General features: G+C 47.7%; 1 protein-coding gene and 1 pseudogene across 1 annotated transcript; one reads left to right on the plus strand and one right to left on the minus strand.

Moving 5' to 3' along the window:
• Positions 1-9894: 9894 nt before the first annotated feature.
• Positions 9895-12348, plus strand: LOC140066207 (nuclear factor 7, ovary-like; annotated as a pseudogene).
• Positions 12349-15246: 2898 nt separating this feature from the next.
• Positions 15247-18898, minus strand: LOC140065170 (E3 ubiquitin/ISG15 ligase TRIM25-like). Its single transcript, XM_072112731.1, has one exon. It carries the CDS (start codon positions 18743-18745, stop codon positions 17180-17182), a length of 1566 nt encoding a protein of 521 aa, XP_071968832.1. The 5' UTR covers positions 18746-18898; the 3' UTR covers positions 15247-17179.
• Positions 18899-22172: the final 3274 nt, after the last annotated feature.

Below are 22172 nucleotides of genomic sequence, written 5' to 3' on the forward strand. Positions count from 1 at the left end.
TTTATGCTTTTTCTTTGCAGGAAAAGAGACATTTGCTACCGTGCTACTCTGAGTAGCCTATCTATCTGTAACGTTATGTTATAAGATGTGTACCCATTGGGCTGCTAAGCCAATGTGATTTTGCTAACCTGTTGCACACTGTCATATCTGCCAGTAGTCTGCATTAACCCTTTCATAGGCTTTTCAGGTTGTAGTGTGGCTGTGTCGGACCGTCTCTATGTAGTACAATGTTTTATTGTGTCGCATATGCCAATGTATGCATATATACACTATATAATTGCCGCCAGGGAAGAAGCGTTGATAAAACAAATATACAGGCCCTGGTGCAAGGAGTGGATTACAGGACATGACACCACACCTTTCCTACTGTACAGTTCGGTTTAATGGCGTCAGCGACCAACTGTCATACAGCTACATGTTTTGTCTTAGTCCGACACCAACCCAGGTGCCTGTCTCCAGGACCATGGGCGGTTTGTCCCTACACCTCACATAGCCTGCACTTCCCAGAAGTGCCCTTAGCCCCCTCTGTGCCCCAAACCATCTGTAGTCGAGCCGAGGGCGGCTCTTTCAATTGCCCCCGGGGTATGCAACACCCTCGCCGATGCAATGGCGAGGTAGTGCTTGCGAATACGTCCCACCTGCATATACCCACATGATACTACATGGTCCTGATAGGGAAAGGGGTATTGCAGTGGTGAATCCTGCCTGGCAAGGCAGAGGTTAAGTATTTTGTATAATGCAAGATGCTATTGTCCAATCATATGTGTTACATCCTGTCCTTTGTAAGCTGAGATGTGATTGGAGGAGCAGCCACCACCTGACCAAGGGGAGGTAATGGAACCTCTGGCCAGGAATGTTCTGGAGAACAGTTTAGTCTGAGCTCAGCTCAGATCAGAACATTAGAGGATTATTCTAGTGTGGAATCCTAGGAGAATCAGTGAGTGAGTGAGTAATCTCTGTCTAGCCCATACCAGAGCAGGAAGAGCCTAGCCCCTGCCTCTGAAGAGTGGAGCATTAGACTAGAGTTAGTGTAGTGAGGAAAAGGGGTATCATCTTACCTTTGAAGGTGATACCTGAAGCTTCCTACCAGGACACAGCTGCCTCCCAGCCTGCCCTCTACTTCCAGGCTGGTGAACTATCTCCTGAGGCTCCCTCCAACTCACATCTCGGCACCCTACCTACCTGTTAAAGGCACGTTTGCTGCGGTTCCTGCGGTTCAAATAAAGAACTGTAAGTTGTTTTCTTCAACTTCTGTCTCCGTCTGGTCCCTGCTAATACGGCTGCCTTCATCACCGGCACCCTGCCCATCACCCAGAGACTCACACTCGGGACATTAAGGGGTTGCCCCAGGGAGATCCGCTATAGCAGCCTCTCCCTCATCTTTTCTTGCCAACACCACCCTGCTGGAGACCTGCCAGGCTGTAGGACAGCCCTCCGGTTCCCCCGTACCAAGCACCGTGACAATAGCGTGCTTAGGCCACAACCGCCAGCCACTCCGGTATCGCGGGCCCCGGCTGTCTCCAGGCCTCACCTCAAGAGCTAGGCCCCGGTGGGGGATGTTGCACGTGGAACCAGATTGTAGGGGATCACGGAGTGAGTTTGCGGAGAGACAGCGGGTTATAGAGAGACAGCGGGTTATAGAGAGACAGCGGGTTATAGAGAGACAGCGGGTTATAGAGAGACAGCGGGTTATAGAGAGACAGCGGGTTATAGAGAGACAGCGGGTTATAGAGAGACAGCAGGTTATAGAGAGACAGCAGGTTATAGAGAGACAGCGGGTTATAGAGAGACAGCGGGTTATAGAGAGACAGCGGGTTATAGAGAGACAGCGGGTTATAGAGAGACAGCGGGTTATAGAGAGACAGCGGGTTACAGAGAGACAGCGGGTTATAGAGAGACAGCGGGTTATAGAGAGACAGCAGGTTACAGAGAACAGACCAGGTGTTCCAGGAGTTTGGAGATGAAGGGGAGAGTCTGGCAGACGGTGAGGGGCGAGCAGTGGAAAGGAGCCCGGACACTTCTTCCTCCGTGACTGTCTCATAGGAAGAGAGTGAACAGGATCAGGGTTATATGTTCTGAGCATAAATATGAAGTCTGTAGATGTGCGTGATATTTTCCACAGACGTTCGGCACTCCTGGAGCACTGCCGAAGAAAACGGGTTTAGGGTGTGTGCCAAGGTCTGTGTAGGTGGGGGCCCCCTGTTATAAATACGCCTTGGGGGTCCAGAAGATTCAAGTTAAACATAAACCTGCATTGTATCTCACATTTTTCTTTTCTAGATGCAAAAATCTTCTGATATCTCCGCTGTTGGGTGGAGTCATTCTCCAAAAAACTTACAGACAAAACATTGTTCTCTGCCAGGGACGAGTAGGATGTGTAGACACCATGGGACTGGCCGACCTCCCACCCCATCCTGCCGAGATAAGAGCTTCCAGAAGATGACCACCCAACGCGTTGCACATGTCTGGGTCGCTATCTCATCCCGTTCAGTGATTTGTGATAGGACAACCCCCGCTGCCAGGATGATCTTCTCTATAGATAAGATATTCTCCGAGTATGATCCTTCCCCTGCAGAGAAGTCATCTGCCCCCCTCCGTGTCATAGCTGTGGGTGTTCTACAAAGATGGAGCCTCTGGACGTCTCACCCCCTGGGACACACAACTCAGGATCTAAGTCACACGTCCAGATATCTGCGAGAAGAAGATCACATTCTCAGGAAGCCTGGGAACCAAAAACATCTAAACCTGGACATGGTCTCAATGATGGTCCACGAAAGAACCACGGCAAGAACAAGCCAAGACGAGCGACACAGCTCCAACATGGAGGAGGGCGAGACAAACGCCGGACCAGACAATAACGAAAAATATTCATAATGTAGACCACAGACCAGACAATAACCAATAATATTAACCCCTTCAGGACTTGGCCTATTTTGGCCTCTAGGACGCAGCCCCCATTTTTCTGCCCTGTGGTTGTAGCTTTGGACACTATAACATATCCAGGGGATTGGGAGATTGTTTTCTCGTGAACTTCAAATAATTTGGATGAATCTTTTCTGTTTAGTTATGAAAGAAAAAGAAAATTTGGCAAAAATTTTTTAAAAATTCTTCATTTTCAAAGTTCTAAATCCTCTACTTTCGCAGCAGATGGTCACAGCGCCCAAATTACGTCATAACTTACATTTCCCAAATTCCTACTTTATGTTGGCAGGGTTTTTTAAGATTCCACCGATTTTACTGGAATGTTCTGAGGCTCAGAATTTGGGGCCATTTTTCAGATTTTTTGGAGAATCGCCAAACCCCATATTTATAGGCACCTGCGCAACTTTCAATTGATGTTGCGAGGCCTAAATAATAGCGAGACTCGTAAATGACCCCATTATGGAAACTACACCCCCTCATAGTATGAAAAAGCGATTTTAAGAAGTTTGTTAACCCTTTAGGTGTTTTATTGGGGTTATAACAAAATGAAAGTGCGATCTACAAATTGTAATATTTTTGGACAATGCATTTATTTTGGGCTGAATATTAAACATTTGTAATGGATTAAATGACAAATCACAAAGTTTGATTCCCATTTTCTCCCGAGTGCCGATCCCCCATATGTGGTGGTGACAGCTGTACGGGCGCACGGCCGGGAATAGAATGGGAGGAGCATAGAATGGGAGGAGCATAGAATGGGAGGAGCATAGAATGGGAGGAGCATAGAATGGGAGGAGCATAGAATGGGAGGAGCATAGAATGGGAGGAGCATAGAATGGGAGGAGTATAGAATGGGAGGGGCATAAAATGGGAGGAGCATAGAATGGGAGGAGCATAGAATGGGAGGAGCATAGAATGGGAGGAGCATAGAATGGGAGGAGCATAGAATGGGAGGAGCCATCCAGAGCAGATTTACATTGTCACATTGTACAGGATATAATTTTTTTTTCTTTTTTTAATGTGGACCTATAGGGGCTTATTTTTTTGCCACACGAGATGCACTTTTCTGGTACATATTTTTGGGGCATCTATAGCTAATTGGTGGGATATTATTAACTCCTTGTTGGTGGAGAAAATGAAAATCATCAATTTTTGGGAAGATTTTTTTCTCTTTTTTTTTTTGGGCCCATAAAAATAAAATGTTCTTTTTATTCTGCGAGTCGCTACAATTACAGAAATACCTCATTTATGTAGATTTTCTATTTTTTTCCCAATTTTACTGAATTAAAAATGAATTTGGAGAAAATCTTGTCAATTTTAGCATCGCCGTCTTTTCAGAGGCAGAATGTTTTTATTTTTGGCCTGACAAATCTGATTAGGGGCTTATTTTTTGTGAGAAAGTTATTCTTTTTAGCGGTGTTATTTTGGAGCGCGTAACTTTTTTTATCGCTTTTTAGAGCATTTTGTTAAGGGTATTAATAAAAAATGATCTATGTTATTTATTTTCGAAACACTTTTCGGGTTTTATTTTTACTGCATTTACCGTTCAGACTATTCGATAATTGATAATATAGACCCCAGAACAACCCTTGTCTCATAATAGTGACCTATCAGAGTTAGTAATCCAGACCCCAGATCAGGGGCCACGGACAAGAAGTGGTTTCAGGTTTGGTGGTTGCCGTAAGGACAGGAGAGGAGGGACTGGGAATATTCTCTTAGTCTTGTATCTTTATGCAGAATCAGTTGTAGTTCCCACCAATAGGACGTAGGATCTCCGGTTGTGTCTGTAGGTGACTACTAGGGGCACCCGGGCCTCCTGTGGGGTCTCCTTATATGTGATATCCAGTCTCTGCTGATGGCGGCTGCTTTGCTTATTAGACTCGCAGTCACTTTTCATCAGTCCCAACCGTACAAATCCAGCCCTGAGCTCCGGGAGGTGTTTTCCCAGGTCTGTGAGCAGATCCGGTGGTAGCGTATGGCCCGGCTGTATATAATGGAGTGTCTTGTGTGCTTGGGGTGGAAGATGTCATTTCTCAGGTAGGTTGTTCTTCTCGTTGGCTTGTGGTATATTGTGGTGGTTTAGTCTTTAATACATATGGAGGTATCCAGAAAGTGCTTATCCTTATCTGAATAGCTTCATGTCAGACTGATGGTGGGGGGTGAAAGTTGTATCCATCATGAAGCGTGGCCTCCTCACCTGCCATCCAGATGATCAGAATATCATCAATATAACGGAGGTAGATCGTGGGTTTTGTGGTGCATGTGGATAAGTAAGCACCTTCCAGTTCAGCCACAGACTGTGGTGCCCACCCTGACCCCATTGATGCCCCCCTACACTGTAGGTACAGATCCTCTCCGGACGAGAAATAGTTGTGGCTGAGCACAAATTGTATGAGATCTGAGACCAGTTCTGTTGGTAGGTTCTGCTTCTCCATGTGTGCCCAACATGCTGCTATCCCCTCTGTATGGGGAATGTACGACATCCCCCACCGGGGCCTGGCCTTTTTTGGTGGCTGGAGGAAGCCACTGCCCTGAATAGCGGAGTGGCTGGCTAGCGCTCCTGGGTGGTCATGGTGCTTGGTATCAGGAGGCCTCGTCCACAGTCTGGCTGGTGTGTGCAAGAAAATAGACCGGGAGGCTGAAGGTCTACGTGTCTCCCTTGGGCAACCCCGGTGTGTAGACGGGATCCATGGTGATAGAGGATGGGGCACCCTTGGTGGTACACAGCCTACCACAGGGATCACTCAGAGGCAACGTTGGTAAAACATTCAACTTACCGTCCTTTATTGGAACTGGGCAACGGCCTCAACAGCAGCAACTTCAGCTGGATAGGGATGGCTGGTGGGATCTTGGTCCACAGGAGCTCTCAGCCTGGTATGGTGGCCTCAGGCTGGAGGAGATAGTTGGCTGCTCCAGCAGCAGGTAGGACAAACTCCAGAGGGTGGAGGTCTGCTTGGCCCGGTTACTACAGGCCAAAAGAGATAGACCAGTTGCAATACCCTGGATATATTTAGTACGACCCTACCGAGGAGGCCACATCCATGGTTCTTAGGATTGTACCTCCAGGCAATGGCCTACAGCCTGGAGTTGATTTAGAAGGTCAGTAGTGTCCTGGATGTAGCTGGGAGTATTTCTGACCAGGGCTTTTAGGAGGTTTTCCACCAAACGTGAGATGCTTTCCCTCAATGCCAGAAATAATCGGCCTTCCTGGACTGCCGTCTTTGAGGGTCTTTGGGACCACATAGAAACAGCCTGGCCTGGGATGAGAAGGTTGACCTTGTGCTGAAGACCTCTTGTCGTGTCATTGAGATGTTTCTTGTAGGCCTCATTCAAGGTTACAATAATGGATGTGGTTGGACAGCTGACTGATGGCTTCCTGGTATAGTCGGAGGTGTTCCTCAGGACTATTGCAGGGTTTATGATGATATCTGAGGTCGCTTTCCATGACCTAATAGCCTTCTTCTCCTGCAGGGTTGGGTTATGGACCTTCTTTCTTGAGATTGAGATGCTTCCAGGTTGTGGGATCCAGGTAAATTTTTGGGTTGCTTCTGAGTCTGTGCTGTCAGGAGAAATATTCTCTTATTTTCTGAAGATTTCCTCCAAGTCATTGCAGAGTTTGATGTTGTGCACAGATCTTGTGGGGCAGGAGGACAGACGTGTGAGGATCATCATCATCAGTAGCTGTTATAGGAGTGTGTGCAGGAACTCTGTGTGGTACATGCGCTGGTGTCTAAGGCCACATTCACACCACCGTTGTGGAGATGGATCTTTGCTTCCGGATATGGAGGTCCACACAGACACCTACATCACCGTAAAAAAGATTCTTGTACATAGGGGGCAGTATTGATTTAAACTCTTGGCGGGCTACAGCAGACAAGCTGCTTTTTCCCTTGGAACACTTTTTGGTGCTGGATTCCCACCCTTCCTTTTTGCTTTATCCATATTACTACTATATGGATCTCCGGACCAGCGTTTGGAAATACTCCGTGCACCTGGCCAGTGAACATCCTCTAGAAGATTGCAGCCTGCGCTTGGTGAGCCGTTACCAAAAAATTTCTTCTTGTTTTATTTCATGTTATATTCCTGTACATAGGGGGCAGTATTATAGTAGTTATATTCTTGTACATAGGGGGCAGTATTATAGTAGTTATATTCCTGTACATAGGGGGCAGTATTATAGTAGTTATATTCTTGTACATAGGGGGCAGTATTATAGTAGTTATATTCCTGTACATAGGGGGCAGTATTATAGTAGTTATATTCCTGTACATAGGGGGCAGTATTATAGTAGTTATATTCCTGTACATAGGGGGCAGTATTATAGTAGTTATATTCTTGTACATAGGGGGCAGTATTATAGTAGTTATATTCCTGTACATAGGGGGCAGTATTATAGTAGTTATATTCTTGTACATAGGGGGCAGTATTATAGTAGTTATATTCTTGTACATAGGGGGCAGTATTATAGTAGTTATATTCTTGTATATAGGGGGCAGTATTATAGTAGTTATATTCTTGTACATAGGGGGCAGTATTATAGTAGTTATATTCCTGTACATAGGGGGCAGTATTATAGTAGTTATATTCCTGTACATAGGGGGCAGTATTATAGTAGTTATATTCCTGTACATAGGGGGCAGTATTATAGTAGTTATATTCCTGTACATAGGGGGCAGTATTATAGTAGTTATATTCCTGTACATAGGGGGCAGTTATAGTAGTTATATTCCTGTACATAGGGGGCAGTATTATAGTAGTTATATTCCTGTACATAGGGGGCAGTATTATAGTAGTTATATTCTTGTACATGGGGGGCAGTATTATAGTAGTTATATTCTTGTACATAGGGGGCAGTATTATAGTAGTTATATTCCTGTACATAGGGGCAGTATTATAGTAGTTATATCCCTGTACATAGGGGGCAGTATTATAGTAGTTATATTCTTGTACATAGGGGTAGTATTATAGTAGTTATATTCCTGTACATAGGGGCCAGTATTATAGTAGTTATATTCCTGTACATAGGGGGCAGTATTATAGTAGTTATATTCCTGTACATAGGGGGATGTATTATAGTAGTTATATTCTTGTACATAGGGGGCAGTATTATAGTAGTTATATTCTTGTACATAGGGGGCAGTATTATAGTAGTTATATTCTTGTACATAGGGGGCAGTATTATAGTAGTTATATTCTTGTACATAGGGGGCAGTATTATAGTAGTTATATTCTTGTACATAGGGGGCAGTATTATAGTAGTTATATTCTTGTACATAGGGGCAGTATTATAGTAGTTATATCCCTGTACATAGGGGGCAGTATTATAGTAGTTATATTCCTGTACATAGGGGGCAGTATTATAGTAGTTATATTCCTGTACATAGGGGGCAGTATTATAGTAGTTATATTCCTGTACATAGGGGGCAGTATTATAGTAGTTATATTCTTGTACATAGGGGGCAGTATTATAGTAGTTATATTCTTGTACATAGGGGCAGTATTATAGTAGTTATATCCCTGTACATAGGGGGCAGTATTATAGTAGTTATATTCCTGTACATAGGGGCCAGTATTATAGTAGTTATATTCCTGTACATAGGGGGCAGTATTATAGTAGTTATATTCTTGTACATAGGAGGCAGTATTATAGTAGTTATATTCCTGTACATAGGGGGCAGTATTATAGTAGTTATATTCCTGTACATAGGGGGCAGTATTATAGTAGTTATATTCCTGTACATAGGGGGCAGTATTATAGTAGTTATATTCTTGTACATAGGGGCCAGTGTTATAGTAGTTATATTCTTGTACATAGGAGGCAGTATTATAGTAGTTATATTCCTGTACATAGGGGGCAGTATTATAGTAGTTATATTCTTGTACATAGGGGCAGTATTATAGTAGTTATATTCTTGTACATGGGGGGCAGTATTATAGTAGTTATATTCTTGTACATGGGGGGCAGTATTATAGTAGTTATATTCCTGTACATAGGGGGCAGTATTATAGTAGTTATACTCCTGTACATAGGGGGCAGTATTATAGTAGTTATATTCTTGTACATAGGGGGCAGTATTATAGTAGTTATATTCCTGTACATAGGGGGCAGTATTATAGTAGTTATATTCCTGTACATAGGGGGCAGTATTATAGTAGTTATATTCTTGTACATAGGGGGCAGTATTATAGTAGTTATATTCCTGTACATAGGGGGCAGTATTATAGTAGTTATATTCCTGTACATAGGGGGCAGTATTATAGTAGTTATATTCCTGTACACGGGGCGCAGTATTATGGTAGTTATATTCCTGTACATAGGGGGCAGTATTATAGTAGTTATATTCTTGTACATAGGGGGCAGTATTATAGTAGTTATATCCCTGTACATAGGAGGCGGTATTATAGTAGTTATATTCCTGTACATAGGGGCAGTATTATAGTAGTTATATTCCTGTACATAGGGGCAGTATTATAGTAGTTATATTCCTGTACATAGGGGGCAGTATTATAGTAGTTATATTCCTGTACATAGGGGGCAGTATTATAGTAGTTATATTCCTGTATATAGGTGGCAGTATTATAGTAGTTATATTCTTGTACATGGGGGGCAGTATTATAGTACTTATCTTTAGTATATACATAACAGGTTATAGTTCCCTACATTTTGGGACCGCCCTGAATGTCCTTTCTTATCTTTCTTCAACAGAACATTGCACATTAACCCATTAATGGAATTTCTTAAAAAATGTGCACATTCTTTATGAGCTGCTGGTAGCGTCACTTTCCTAGAGAAGGTATGTGTGGAGTCATGGATGAGGTAGGTATACATAGGGTCCATGACTAGATAGGTCGGCCTCTGACAATTGTGGGTCTTGGACTGTAGAGTTTGTCTCTGGAGACTTCTGGGTTAATAGAATTTGCTTTGTCATTGCATCAACTCTAAATGTCTAGGAGAGACTTTCAGTTACCAAGATGGCCTCTGCCGATGTGAGGGACGAGCTGAGCTGCTCCATCTGCCTGAACATCTATACGGACCCCGTCACCCTGACACAACCCCGTCACACAACTACTGCCGGGGGTGTATTGTCCAGGTTTTGGACACACAGCAGACGTCTGGCCGTTACACCTGTCCCGAATGTCGAGAAGAATTTGCAGAGCGTCCACTGCTCTACACATCTATAGCACTAAGAAACATAGCGGAGCGATTCCAGGCCGTCCAACCAGAGAGGACCATCTACTGCACCTACTGTAGTCACTCCCCAACACCTGCTGCAAAGTCAGGTCTATCGTGTAAGGTGTCCTTGTGTGAGAGACACCTGAGGGTCCACATCAAGTCCAGAGAACATGTCCTTACTGAACCCACTGCCACCACGGAAGAGAGAACGTGCTCCGTCCACAGAAAGACCCTGGAGTACTATTGTCTGGAAGATGCCACCTTCATATGTGTGAGCTGCTGTATGGGCAGCGAGCACCAGGCCCACAAGGTGGAGCTCCTAGAAGAAGCTGCCAAGAAGAAAAAGGACAAGATGAACCTTCTCCTGAAAAACCTGAACTCCAGGACAGCAGAAACTGAAAAAAGGGTCCATGGCCTTCAAGAGGGCAAGAGAGGAATTCAGGAGAAGGTGTCTGGGCTAAGAAAGAGAGTCACTGCAATCTTCAGAGACATCAGGAGGCAGCTGGAGGACCTTGAGAGGAAGGTCCTGAGTGACATCTCCAAGCAGCACGACCAGGTCATCCACGCGACTCTTCAGATAATCCAAGAGCTGGAGGTCCAGAAAGACGAGCTGTACAGTAAGATACTCTACGTCAAGGAGTTGTGTAACATGACTGACCCTCTGGCCATTTTACAAGAACAAGAGTCAAACCAAGAACATTTCTGTGATTTCCTCAAGAAGGAGAATAAAAACCAGGAGAAGGATGTGGAGAAGGTGGACAATCTGGATGAAGGTTTCATCTCAGAGACATTGCTACAAGGTTTATCCGAAATAGTGAAAAATGTAAAGAAAGGAATAAATGTCCAAGCCCCTACGGACATCCTCCTCGACGTCAACACTGCCTGTAAAAATGTCAAAATATCACCTGACCTGAAGACGGCATCCTGGTCCCAAAGTAAGCTGAACCGTCCAGAAACTAACAGGAGATTCCAGGAACCTCAAGTGTTGAGTTCCAGGAGCTTCTCGACTGGACGCCATTATTTTGAGGTGGAGACCAGTAAGACTGGAAACTGGAGAGTGGGGTTGTGTTATCCCAGTATAGAGCGCAGCGGACACCAGGCGTGGATTGGAGACAACAAAAAGTCCTGGTGCTTACGTAAGGTCTTCTATAATAACAGCAACCTATACTCGGTCATGCACGACAGCAAGGTGGTCCAGTTACCCCACCAGCTGCCATCTCACAGGTTCAGGGTCTACTTGGACTACGAGGCCGGGCAGGTGTCCTTCTACGAGCTCAGTGACCCAATCAGACACCTCCACACCTTCACCACCACCTTCACCGAACCCCTCCATGCCGCCTTCTGCGTACTGAAGGACGGCTGCATAAAGATCTGTAGCTAAGGAATTATGGGACAGACCTAATCTTCATCTTCAGGATCCGTGAGAAGGTCAATGTTGAGGAACATCCTGTGAATTCAAATATTTGGCCGTTCCCCGTCTTGGAATGACAACCAATATGATGGTCACCTTCAAAGCCTCATGGACAAGTCATGGACAACCAAAGGGTCACCAGTCCTAGCAGGATGTTCATGAGGGTCACCATCAGAAATGTTTAGGGTCCACAAAGTCAAGGACCATTTGCGACAAGCTCCAATACCTACTACCAGGTAGTTAAGAAGGGGACGACAGTAAGAGATTTGGGGTGGTAGAAGGACAGTGTGTATGAAAAGTGGGTGGAAGGCGCAGGCCAGAACCGGGCCAGTACACTAATGGGGAGGGGGCAAGGCAGTAGCTCATTGGGTAAAAAGGCCAATATTTAGCAAGTGGAAGGGGCTCTTAAGAGGGTAACACCAAATTCACTATATGTGGCCCTGTTGTGGTGAGCACTTCTAGCAACGGCGACCAGACCCTTTTTTTTTACATTATTTGGTCAAATCCTGCACCCGGGTCGGGGTTCTGTTGGTCAAAGTAAATTTTTTTCTTGCTTGTGTTTAATATAAAAATGTATCTGTAATAAAAGGGATCTTAAAGGGATCTTCAGAGACCAATTATATCCCAAACACTTTCTTATGTAGATCTGGAAAAACTGTGCCCCTCTGGTTGTCAGGCCGTGAATGGTACTGCACATTAGCCACGGTGACTAGCAGTACCAGACACAACCATGGGCAGGGGTGGCGCAGTTACTACAAGAAGCTGCCATGTTTTTAGGGGTGTAAGATCTCTTGAAATATATGTGTGTATTGCTGAAAATTAAAGATTTATTTTTTTTCAATATCCAGTTATTTGGTTTTCTGGTGGTCCGCACCTGGGTGGTCTTCCATACAGATGGCTGCTTACTTGAGACAGCGCCTCCCTTCTCCACAGGCCGTGTCAGGTTATGCAGCGATGCCAGATGCCACCTGTAGATAAAGGTGGCGCTGTTTCCAGGAGAACGGCCATGTTCCCTGACCACGGACCAGGCCTGAACATTAGATTCACATGTAATCATGTCGGGTGGCGTCACTACATACATGTAACATGTCATCATTAGTGTCCTGTAGTATCAGAGAGTAATGGCAGCACATCTGTTACCTCACAATCATCACACGGAGATACCAGGGAAACATCTGCCGAGGAGCCGCCACATCATCCATCTATGAGGAGAGAAATCCTAATCACACACGACTGACAGAAACAGGAGGGCAAGATGGCCGCCACCACATCTACTGCTATGTGCTGCATAGGCCGTAAGTAAGGCCTCCTGCCTTACTGTATCTAATCCCACAGTGATACTGACTGCTGAGCTGTGTATCCAATCCTACCACACAGTGATACTGACTGCTGACCTGTGTATCTAATCCCACAGTGATACTGACTGCTGGCCTGTGTATCCAATCCTACCACACAGTGATACTGACTGCTGGCCTGTGTATGTAATCCCACAGTGATAATGACTGCTGTCCTGTGTATCTAATCCTACCACAGTGATACTGACTGCAGGCCTGTGTATCCAATCCTACCACACAGTGATACTGACTGTTGGCCTGTGTATCTAATCCTACCACAGTGATACTGACTGCTGGCCTGTGTATCTAATCCTACCACATAGTGATCATGACTGCTGGCCTGTGTATCTAATCCTACCACATAGTGATACTGACTGCTGGCCTGTGTATCTAATCCTACCACATAGTGATACTGACTGCAGGCCTGTGTATCTAATCCTACTACATAGTGATACTGACTGCAGGCCTGTGTATCTAATCCTACCACATAGTGATACTGACTGCTGGCCTGTGTATCTAATCCTACCACATAGTGATACTGACTGCTGGCCTGTGTATCTAATCCTACCACATAGTGATACTGACTGCTGGCCTGTGTATCTAATCCTACCACATAGTGATACTGACTGCTGGCCTGTGTATCTAATCCTACCACATAATAATACTGACTGCTGGCCTGTGTATCTAATCCTACCACATAGTGATACTGACTGCAGGCCTGTGTATCTAATCCTACCACATAGTGATCATGACTGCAGGCCTGTGTATCTAATCCTACCACATAGTGATACTGACTGCAGGCCTGTGTATCTAATCCTACCACATAGTGATCATGACTGCAGGCCTGTGTATCTAATCCTACCACATAGTGATACTGACTGCAGGCCTGTGTATCTAATCCTACCACATAGTGATACTGACTGCTGGCCTGTGTATCTAATCCTACCACATAGTGATACTGACTGCTGGCCTGTGTATCTAATCCTACCACATAATAATACTGACTGCTGGCCTGTGTATCTAATCCTACCACATAGTGATACTGACTGCTGGCCTGTGTATCTAATCCTACCACATAGTGATACTGACTGCAGGCCTGTGTATCTAATCCTACCACATAGTGATACTGACTGCAGGCCTGTGTATCTAATAGTGATACTGACTGCAGGCCTGTGTATCTAATCCTACCACATAGTGATACTGACTGCAGGCCTGTGTATCTAATCCTACCACAGTGATACTGACTGCAGGCCTGTGTATCCAATCCTACCACACAGTGATACTGACTGTTGGCCTGTGTATCTAATCCTACCACAGTGATACTGACTGCTGGCCTGTGTATCTAATCCTACCACATAGTGATCATGACTGCTGGCCTGTGTATCTAATCCTACCACATAGTGATACTGACTGCTGGCCTGTGTATCTAATCCTACCACATAGTGATACTGACTGCAGGCCTGTGTATCTAATCCTACTACATAGTGATACTGACTGCAGGCCTGTGTATCTAATCCTACCACATAGTGATACTGACTGCTGGCCTGTGTATCTAATCCTACCACATAGTGATACTGACTGCTGGCCTGTGTATCTAATCCTACCACATAGTGATACTGACTGCAGGCCTGTGTATCTAATCCTACTACATAGTGATACTGACTGCAGGCCTGTGTATCTAATCCTACCACATAGTGATACTGACTGCAGGCCTGTGTATCTAATCCTACCACATAGTGATACTGACTGCAGGCCTGTGTATCTAATCCTACCACATAGTGATACTGACTGCAGGCCTGTGTATCTAATCCTACCACATAGTGATACTGACTGCAGGCCTGTGTATCTAATCCTACTACATAGTGATACTGACTGCAGGCCTGTGTATCTAATCCTACTACATAGTGATACTGACTGCAGGCCTGTGTATCTAATCCTACTACATAGTGATACTGACTGCAGGCCTGTGTATCTAATTCTATGTGTATCTAATCCTATGTGGTAGGATTAGATACAGATGTCAGTAGTCAGTATCACTGTGGGATTAGATACATAGGTCAGCAGCCAGTATCACTATGTGGTAGGATTAGATACAGATGTCAGTATCACTGTGGGATTAGATACCCAGGTCAGCAGAGAGTGAGTGCTGTACGATATATATGCAACATCTTCCCACCTCGCAAGAAGAGGGAGAAGATGTGGTAAGGTGCAAGTAGTTCTCTGTGGGGCAGTCCCGGTGTGTGGTAGGGATCCCCGGGTAGATGGTAGAGGGGAGGCCCATGATGTTAACGGCAGCCAGGGATCACACGTGGAGACAAGATGTAGAACAAACTCAGTTCCTTTATTCCAGAACTTCAACTCAGCAACGGTAACATTCTGAGGGCAATGTTGGATGCACTCTGGGATAGAAGCTCACAACTCAGACTCAGGAAGCTGGAGAAGGAGGGGGGAGACAGGTAGGAGACAGCAGCAGCGGGCCTGATGGAGGGGGATCGCCCTCAACTAGGAGACACCAGCAGAAGGGCTGATGGAGGGAGATCGTCCTCAGGTAGGAGACAGCAGCAGCAGGCCTGATGGAGGGAGATTGTCCTCAGCTAGGAGACACCGGCAGTAGGCCTGATGGAGGGAGATTGTCCTCAGGTAGGAGACACCAGCAGCAGGCCTGATGGAGGGGGATTGTCCTCAGGTAGGAGACAGCAGCAGCAGGCCTGATGGAGGGAGATTGTCCTCAGGTAGGAGACACCGGCAGCAGGCCTGATGGAGGGAGATTGTCCTCAGCTAGGAGACACCGGCAGTAGGCCTGATGGAGGGAGATTGTCCTCAGGTAGGAGACACCAGCAGCAGGCCTGATGGAGGGAGATTGTCCTCAGGTAGGAGACACCAGCAGCAGGCCTGATGGAGGGAGATTGTCCTCAGGTAGGAGACAGCAGCAGCAGGCCTGATGGAGGGAGATTGTCCTCAGCTAGGAGACACCGGCAGTAGGCCTGATGGAGGGAGATTGTCCTCAGCTAGGAGACAGCAGCAGCAGGCCTGATGGAGGGAGATTGTCCTCAGGTAGGAGACACCAGCAGCAGGCCTGATGGAGGGGGATTGTCCTCAGGTAGGAGACACCAGCAGCAGGCCTGATGGAGGGGGATTGTCCTCAGGTAGGAGACACCAGCAGCAGGCCTGATGGAGGGAGATCGTCCTCAGGTAGGAGACACCAGCAGCAGGCCTGATGGAGGGAGATTGTCCTCAGGTAGGAGACAGCAGCAGCAGGCCTGATGGAGGGAGATTGTCCTCAGGTAGGAGACAGCAGCAGCAGGCCTGATGGAGGGGGATTGTCCTCAGGTAGGAGACACCAGCAGCAGGCCTGATGGAGGGAGATTGTCCTCAGGTAGGAGACAGCGGCAGCGGGCCTGATGGAGGGGGATTGTCCTCAGGTAGGAGACACCAGCAGCAGCAGGCCTGATGGAGGGAGATTGTCCTCAGGTAGGAGACACCGGCAGCGGGCCTGATGGAGGGGGATTGTCCTCAGGTAGGAGACACCAGCAGCAGCAGGCCTGATGGAGGGAGATTGTCCTCAGGTAGGAGACACCGGCAGCGGGCCTGATGGAGGGAGATTGTCCTCAGGTAGGAGACACCGGCAGCGGGCCTGATGGAGGGAGATTGTCCTCAGGTAGGAGACAGCGGCAGCGGGCCTGATGGAGGGGGATTGTCCTCAGGTAGGAGACACCAGCAGCAGCAGGCCTGATGGAGGGAGATTGTCCTCAGGTAGGAGACACCAGCAGCAGGCCTGATGGAGGGAGATTGTCCTCAGGTAGGAGACACCGGCAGCGGGCCTGATGGAGGGAGATTGTCCTCAGGTAGGAGACACCGGCAGCGGGCCTGATGGAGGGAGATTGTCCTCAGGTAGGAGACACCGGCAGCGGGCCTGATGGAGGGGGATCGTCCTCTCTGGAGGAACTCTAAGAATGATCTGTTCTCACTCAGAACTCCCATCCCATTATGTGTGATACTGTGTGCTGAGCCATGTATCTAATCTTATCCTGTGTGATACAGTCTGCTGAGGTGTGTATCTTAGGCCCCAGGCACACAGTCATGTGAATGTAGCCTAAGCCTATCAGGCCTGACACTGACTGCTTGTGTGAGGTGGCACCAGTACCATCCGGACTGTGCGCACCAGTGGTAGTGATTGGAGGACTTGAAGTCTCTGCAGTCAGAAGATGTGACTGTCATCTGTTGGACTTGATGACCATCAGAACCTTCTGTCCTCCTTCCATGGCAGTAGCTGGATCAGCAATGATCTAACATCTTCCATGGTCCTTATACTTCAGTCATGGATAACTTGGCTATTGTTCACTCGTGATTAATAATCTTCACCCAAGACTTGAGCAGCCGGAAACCAACATGGAGAGGCTCGCTGAAGGTGGTGGTGAAGGTATAGAGGTGACTGATGGGGTCACTGAGCTCATAGAAGGAGATCTTCCCGGCTTCGTAGTCGAGACACATCCTCAGCCTCTGACATGAAGGCTCCGGTGACAACATGGTCTCCACATTTTGATGGAGGACAGAGTAATAATTCTTCTGCCACCGCAGACACCAAGACCTTTCATTGTCCCCGATGTAGGACTGGTCACCTGTCCGGTCCATGCTGGGGTAACACATTCCGACCCTCCAGCCTCCGGTCTGACTGGTCTCCACATCCCAATGATGCCGGCCGGTGTGGAAGCTGTCACTGCTCAGTATCTGCGGGTACTGACATCTACCCAGACGTTCTGGATAGTTTTGGTTTTCATTGGACCAGGTCGCAGTCTTTGAGTCATGTGATAGGTGGACATGGCTTCCTGCTGTGTTAATGTCCATCAGCAGACCTGCACGGCCTGGCCTGCTAAGCCTTGCCTTCACACCGGTCAGAATATTAGACAGTCCTTCTTCAAGCATCTCCGAGATCAGATCTTCATCCAGATCACCAGCGACATAAAGAGCATCTTCTGAAAATGTCTCCTCATGTGCGCCCGCCCCAGTGTCCCAAAAATCATCTGGTGCATCTTGTAGTACAGTGACCGGGTCTGTCAGGTCACACAGCTCCCTCATGTGGGACATCTTCCTAGTCAATGCATCCTTCTCAACTTCCAGCTGTTGGATCCAGCCCAAGATTGAAGAGGACACCTGATCTTTCTGTCTGGAGATGTCTCTCAAGAGCTTCTTCTCAAGGTCTTCTAGATGTCTTCTTATATCCTCAAACTGAACGGTTACCATCTTGGTTAAACAGTGAGCTTTTTCCTGAAGGTCCACCTCACTCTCCCGTAGACTCTGGACTCTCTTCTCCGTCTCCTCCATGCTGGTTGTGAGGTTCTTGAGGACCTTTCTCAGGTTGTCCTTCTTCATGTTGAGAGAAGTGGCCAGTAATTCCACACGATGTCCACTATGACCGGACACGACGCACTGTGCACAGATACAGACAGAGTCCACACAGCAGTAATGTTTCAGGACCTTGTGGTGGACCCCACATTTCTTACTCACAGGGGGAGGCCTGGGTAGCGTTGAGGTATGTTCCACTGATTGGTCATGCTTCCTCAGGTGATGCTGGCACATGGAGGTCTCACACTGTACGCAGGTCCTAACAGCTGGGACAGGGAGGTCACAGAAGGTGCAGAACATGGTGGACGTCTCTTCTTCTGGAGCCGAGAGGAGGTCCCTCACAATGTTACATAGAGTTGTGTTTCTCCTCAGGACTGGACGTTCTAGGAAGTCTTCTCTGCAGTCAGGACAGGAGTAGCCCCCAGCCCCATCCTGGGTGTCCATCACACGATTAATACACCCCCGGCAGTAGTTGTGTCCACACCTCAGGGTGACGGGATCGGTGTAGACCTCCAGGCAGATGGAGCAGCTCAGCTCGTCCCTCAGATCAGCGGAAGCCATTGTTGGCAGCAGGAAGACGCAACGTGATGAAGTCACCGCCTATTAACACTTTCATGTCTGAGCTACAGTTATACATGAGAACAGGAGCCCTACTAATACAGTGTATCTAAGCCAAAACACAGTGCAGCACAAGATGTCACCCCAGAGCATCACACACCACACGGTGCAGCACAAGATGTCACCCCAGAGACATCACACACCACACGGTGCAGCACAAGATGTCACCCCAGAGACATCACACACCACACGGTGCAGCACAAGATGTCACCCCAGAGGCATCACACACCACACGGTGCAGCACAAGATGTCACCCCAGAGCATCACACACCACACGGTGCGGCACAAGATGTCACCCCAGAGGCATCACACACCACACGGTGCAGCACAAGATGTCACCCCAGAGGCATCACACACCACACGGTGCAGCACAAGATGTCACCCCAGAGGCATCACACACCACACGGTGCAGCACAAGATGTCACCCCAGAGGCATCACACACCACACGGTGCAGCACAAGATGTCACCCCAGAGCATCACACACCACACGGTGCTGCACAAGATGTCACCCCAGAGGCATCACACACCACACGGTGCAGCACAAGATGTCACCCCAGAGGCATCACACACCACACGGTGCAGCACAAGATGTCACCCCAGAGGCATCACACACCACACGGTGCGGCACAAGATGTCACCCCAGAGGCATCACACACCACACGGTGCAGCACAAGATGTCACCCCAGAGGCATCACACACCACACGGTGCAGCACAAGATGTCACCCCAGAGCATCACACACCACACGGTGCAGCACAAGATGTCACCCCAGAGGCATCACACACCACACGGTGCGGCACAAGATGTCACCCCAGAACCAAACCCTAATTCACACCTTATACAGATTCCAGCTATAACTTACCTCTTACTCCGTACAGTTGGACACTCTGGATGCCTCATGCAGGGAGACGACCAGAACAGGAAGGACTCCCGTGTCTGATGTATGGATAGAGGTGCGGACTGGTACCAGCTGGAGAAAGTGGGGCCACTCTGCACCCCGGGGCTTTAGGAAAGGACTGAGAATTAAGATAAATGCATCAAATTTGTAAAACTCTTCGCCATAGTTTGAGCCGGACGATTTCTGCAGATTTACTAGAAGTCGTCAGAAACCATCGGCTTATAGCACAAGGATAAAATTACTGAAAAAACACGAGGCTTAATATATGTTCTGCCTCTTACCCTAGGTTATACCCTCCCAAAGTCAGGCCCAGGGGCAAAGTCACTTTTACCCCAAATTGAGTCATGTAAGAGCCGGAGATATCTGAAAGGAGCGGCCTATTTAGGACACTACCAGTAATCCGGTGGTAGATGTCCTTCAATGTCGCTAGGACGCCCGATCACTAAGATTCTGGTGCTCCGATAACGTCATCCCAGGGGAGGAGTAATATCATCAACGTTATCGGAGTAGAGCGACCTCATTAATAGGGCAGTCTGGCGACATTGGGACAGAACTTAGGTACTCACCTAGAACCGTGAGCAACTTCCCTTCTCCGTCCTCTGGACTCACCTAGAACCGTGAGCAACTTCCCTTCTCCGTCCCCTAGACTCACCTAGAACCGTGAGCAACTTTCCTTCTCCGTCCTCTAGACTCAGCTAGAACCGTGAGCAACTTTCCTTCTCCGTCCTCTGGACTCACCTAGAACCGTGAGCAACTTCCCTTCTCCGTCCCCTAGACTCACCTAGAACCGTGAGCAACTTTCCTTCTCCGTCCTCTAGACTCAGCTAGAACCGTGAGCAACTTTCCTTCTCCGTCCTCTAGACTCAGCTAGAACCGTGATCAACTTCCCTTCTCCGTCCTCACCTAGAACCGTGAGCAACTTTCCTTCTCCGTCCTCACCTAGAACCGTGAGCAACTTTCCTTCTCCGTCCTCTGGACTCACCTAGAACCGTGATCAACTTCCCTTCTCCATCCCCTAGACTCACCTAGAACCGTGATCAACTTCCCTTCTCCATCCCCTAGAACCGTGAGCAACTTTCCTTCTCCGTCCTCTGGACTCACCTAGAACCGTGAGCAACTTCCCTTCTCCGTCCTCTACTCACCTAGAACCGTGAGCAACTTTCCTTCTCCGTCCCCTAGACTCACCTAGAACCGTGAGCAACTTTCCTTCTCCGTCCCCTAGACTCGCCTAGAACCGTGAGCAACTTCCCTTCTCCGTCCTCTACTCACCTAGAACCGTGAGCAACTTTCCTTCTCCGTCCCCTAGACTCACCTAGAACCGTGAGCAACTTCCCTTCTCCGTCCTCTACTCACCTAGAACCGTGAGCAACTTTCCTTCTCCGTCCTCTACTCACCTAGAACCGTGAGCAACTTTCCTTCTCCGTCCCCTAGACTCACCTAGAACCGTGAGCAACTTTCCTTCTCCGTCCCCTAGACTCGCCTAGAACCGTGAGCAACTTTCCTTCTCCGTCCTCTAGACTCGCCTAGAACCGTGAGCAACTTTCCTTCTCCGTCCTCTAGACTCGCCTAGAACCGTGAGCAACTTCCCTTCTCCGTCCTCTACTCACCTAGAACCGTGAGCAACTTTCCTTCTCCGTCCCCTAGACTCACCTAGAACCGTGAGCAACTTCCCTTCTCCGTCCTCTACTCACCTAGAACCGTGAGCAACTTTCCTTCTCCGTCCTCTACTCACCTAGAACCGTGAGCAACTTTCCTTCTCCGTCCCCTAGACTCACCTAGAACCGTGAGCAACTTTCCTTCTCCGTCCCCTAGACTCGCCTAGAACCGTGAGCAACTTTCCTTCTCCGTCCTCTAGACTCGCCTAGAACCGTGAGCAACTTTCCTTCTCCGTCCTCTAGACTCGCCTAGAACCGTGAGCAACTTTCCTTCTCCGTCCTCTAGACTCATCTACAGCCATCAGGGACGTTCCCTCTCAAGCCTCTAGAGCCCATGATGTTCCCTCGAGTCCAGAGGGAGCGCCGCTCCCCGTTCCGGGCCAGTCCAGAAGCAGGAGCATAAAGGTTCTAGGTGCATCTAGAGAGGGAGCTTCACAGTTCTGGGGCGAGGTTCCCTCTGGAGCCTCTAATGAACCTTGAATTGTGAATCTGGTGCCATTTTACAGATGAAAATCCCAACTGTAAGACACAGACTGGCAGGTTCTACGGTGAAGAGCCAGAGATGGTCATCCCTGCCGAGGCCTTCAGCTGCCGGGACCTCCACCTCTACAGGGCGATACTATTATACAGCCGTTACTTTGTCACCAGAAGCGCAGTTCCAGGTGCTACAGAACCAAGGATTCCGGGGCGTAATAATCATTATAAGTGACGCCGAGACACAGAAGGAGAGAAACTAAAAAGACAACAATAAAAATCTATAAAAAACAGGAGAACAAGGAAGAGGCCACCAGCCGATGCTCCATCTCTTAATATTTAA

Source organism: Engystomops pustulosus, chromosome 6 (assembly GCF_040894005.1).
Source record: "Engystomops pustulosus chromosome 6, aEngPut4.maternal, whole genome shotgun sequence".
Classification (NCBI taxonomy): Eukaryota; Metazoa; Chordata; class Amphibia; order Anura; family Leptodactylidae; genus Engystomops; species Engystomops pustulosus.

What these genes read in the sequence shown, in the direction of transcription:
- LOC140065170 (XM_072112731.1), bottom strand. Translation starts at nt 18,745, where the DNA reads ATGGCTTCCGCTGATCTGAGGGACGAGCTGAGCTGCTCCATCTGCCTG.